This window comes from Aplidium turbinatum, chromosome 16 (genome assembly GCF_918807975.1).
Source record: "Aplidium turbinatum chromosome 16, kaAplTurb1.1, whole genome shotgun sequence".
Lineage (NCBI taxonomy): Eukaryota > Metazoa > Chordata > Ascidiacea > Aplousobranchia > Polyclinidae > Aplidium > Aplidium turbinatum.
In genome coordinates this window covers 7,516,216-7,518,910 of record NC_137487.1, presented here as the reverse complement: position 1 = coordinate 7,518,910, position 2,695 = coordinate 7,516,216, and the positions used below count along the sequence as shown (strand labels likewise).

The window sequence follows — 2,695 nt, the reverse complement described above, 5'->3', positions numbered from 1 at the left end:
TTATATTGATAACGGTAAAGTAGTGACATCATCAGAACAGACGATACGCTTCGGATAAAAATAAGCCAATCCTTTTTTAGTTTGATGATACGTGTAAATTTTGTTGTCTCTGACACGAAAGGAAACATTAACCCCTTGGCCACTTTCATGCGTACTCAATACATTTAGATAGGAATTTTTGTCAAATTTGTTTTTTGTAGTACTTAAACCTTTAGAAACTTGCTTGTCAACAGCACCAAAGCAATAATATGTTTTCGAACACAAGCCCACAAAACCTGTGCCGGCCCATTCTTCCTTAAACAAACCAGGAGTACGCTTATCAAATTTTTGTTGGGCCTGACACTCCTGAGGAACAAATTCACTGCCATTACACTTCATTGAAACGAAATCTACGCGATGTACAGGACAGGCAATAGAAGGAAACCAAAGATGATAACAACTAAAAAACTCAAAACGCTTTTCGGGCTTCACGACTTGTTCCAATGATGGAGCAGATAAAGCGAAATACAACGAGTCAGTGTCCATTTCGAGACACTGAAAATCACTCCGATCAACAAATTGATCTAAGAAGTCGTAATAAAACTCTAGCATTCTGAGTTTGGCATAACCGTACACAAAAAATCCAATTTGGAGAGGCAGGTCAAACTTGATTGATTTTTTAAAACTTTCTACTTCAAACAGATTTTCATGGACGGGGTTCAAATGGTGAAAAAAGGATTTATTAATTTCTTTTGCCACTGTGTCATTATTGCAAAACTTAATTTTCTTATGTTTTTGTTTGTTGGTGATTGTTTTACCATAAGCCGAGTTTCCCCATAACTTAAAAGTATCAGCCAAGATTTTCTTGTCAGGATCAGAATCCCCTCTTCGCCTTGCATCCGATACCTGGTCTGCAAATTTTTGAAAGCATTTGTTTGGTTGATATTGAATGACTTCATAGATTTTTGTAACAACAAGGCCGTGTTCTAAATACCATTTTACCAAGGGTGTGATTAACAACAGTTTCGAACCAAAATAACTTGAAATGAGCATGCGTCTTGGCTTGGATAAAATTTGATTTTTTTCTGCAAACTCCTGCATGTATTCTCCTATATCTTCCCTGGACACTTCAACGTTTTTAAAAATGGGGCAAAATTCAGAAAAATGTTTTTTTAGATTGTAAGGAGTCTCAATATCACATAAAACAAGACCAAATAATTTCCCATCTAAAATTGAAGAAAGAAATGTGTCCTGAGTCATGTTGTACAAGGGTTTAAGCACATTCAGGGTTTTCAAAAATTGTTTCACACCATACACTTTTTTTTGCTCAAGCCACTCACATTCATACATTTGAACCACTCGATAACCCAGATCATGCAAATATTTACAATTTTTTTCTGTATTTTCCCTGAGTTGTTCCATCGAAAGTCCATTACAAGAATTTGTATCTTTCATTAACCCAGTAGAACGATCGATGTTAAGCCGGCACGAGTGTCCATGCCAAAAGCATCCTTGGAATTGGTACACGGTTTGAGATTCTTTACAGAATCCATCCACAAAGAGTTTTCCGACTTTGATTTCTCCCCCATTAAAATCATGCTGAATATGACAACCCTCTTGAAAAGAAACAAATTCCAACCATTCCATGGCTAGGTAGCCATATTTATGAGAGCAAGTGGGTTTAAAATTCTCAGCCTCCTTATAGCGGATGAATCGACCTGTAGGAGCTGGTTGAGCTATCGATCCCAAGTAAAGCGCGTTCGCATCCAGACCAAGAACACTTTGGCATAATTTAGCATTGTCACCGAATTCATGCTCTCGAAGTCGCGTGACACCTTTCTCGTGGTAGCGATGAAAAATAATAGAAGGACCACCAACAATATTACTCTTGAACAGTTCATGGAGATCCTTGTTCTTTTCATCTATTAATGAAAAATTGACACCACGATCGAGAGTAGAAAACAGATACTTTAGAGTTAACCCAGGAACAGAAAGTCCATCTTTAAAGAGATCTAAAGATTTTGATTTATAAAATGGAAAACACTTTTCAATGGCAATTAAAAACGGAACAACATCTAAATTATTATAATACACTAAAAAATCTTTCATAGTTTTCATTCCTTTTTCTTTCCAAGTTTTTTGACATAGTGAATAGTCTTCATCCGATATATTACAACCTTTCAGGTGACTGTAAAAACATTCGTGCTCTGGAAGAAACGTCTGATTTAACTGTGACAAGTCTGTTAACCAATCATAGGGAAAAAAAAACTTGGTTTGCTCCACTCCATAAGCTTTAATAAATTTGTCATAAGAAAATCCAGGCGCAATATAATTCATTATGTCAAGAAATTTAAAATTTTCTGTTTTAATGCACATATAATTGTTGTTTCGCTTCACGACAAACTCAATGTCTTTTTGGATCTGGCTAAAAAATTCTCTCTTCACCAAATTCAAATCGTAGCGACCACTATTGAACCCAATAACTGGCATTTCTTTCAAGTACGAGTGAAAACGTGATGTTAACTCTTTGAAAAGTTTGTTTTTTGGGTCTTTTTCATCTGTTGAGCATCGATTTTCAAGTTCTTGAAACACATAACTAAATTTATCGACAAGAATCTAATATGCAGCAGCTGAAATTTCACCTAAATAGTCTAACTTTTTTCTCACAAGATCGTTCACATCACCTTCATCCACAAAACACACAGGATTTTCAAAC

The 2,695-nt window shown here is 35.7% G+C and overlaps 1 protein-coding gene across 1 annotated transcript; it reads right to left on the bottom strand.

Annotated features, from left to right (window-relative positions):
• On the bottom strand, positions 1–1,080 carry LOC145785145 (uncharacterized). Its single transcript, XM_082596845.1, has one exon. The coding sequence runs from the start codon at positions 1,078–1,080 to the stop codon at positions 1–3; it is 1,080 nt and encodes a 359-aa protein (XP_082452971.1).
• Positions 1,081–2,695: the final 1,615 nt, after the last annotated feature.

Bases quoted from the DNA above. Each gene is read 5' to 3' on its own strand.
- LOC145785145 (XM_082596845.1), bottom strand. From the start codon at position 1,080: ATGCAGGAGTTTGCAGAAAAAAATCAAATTTTATCCAAGCCAAGACGC.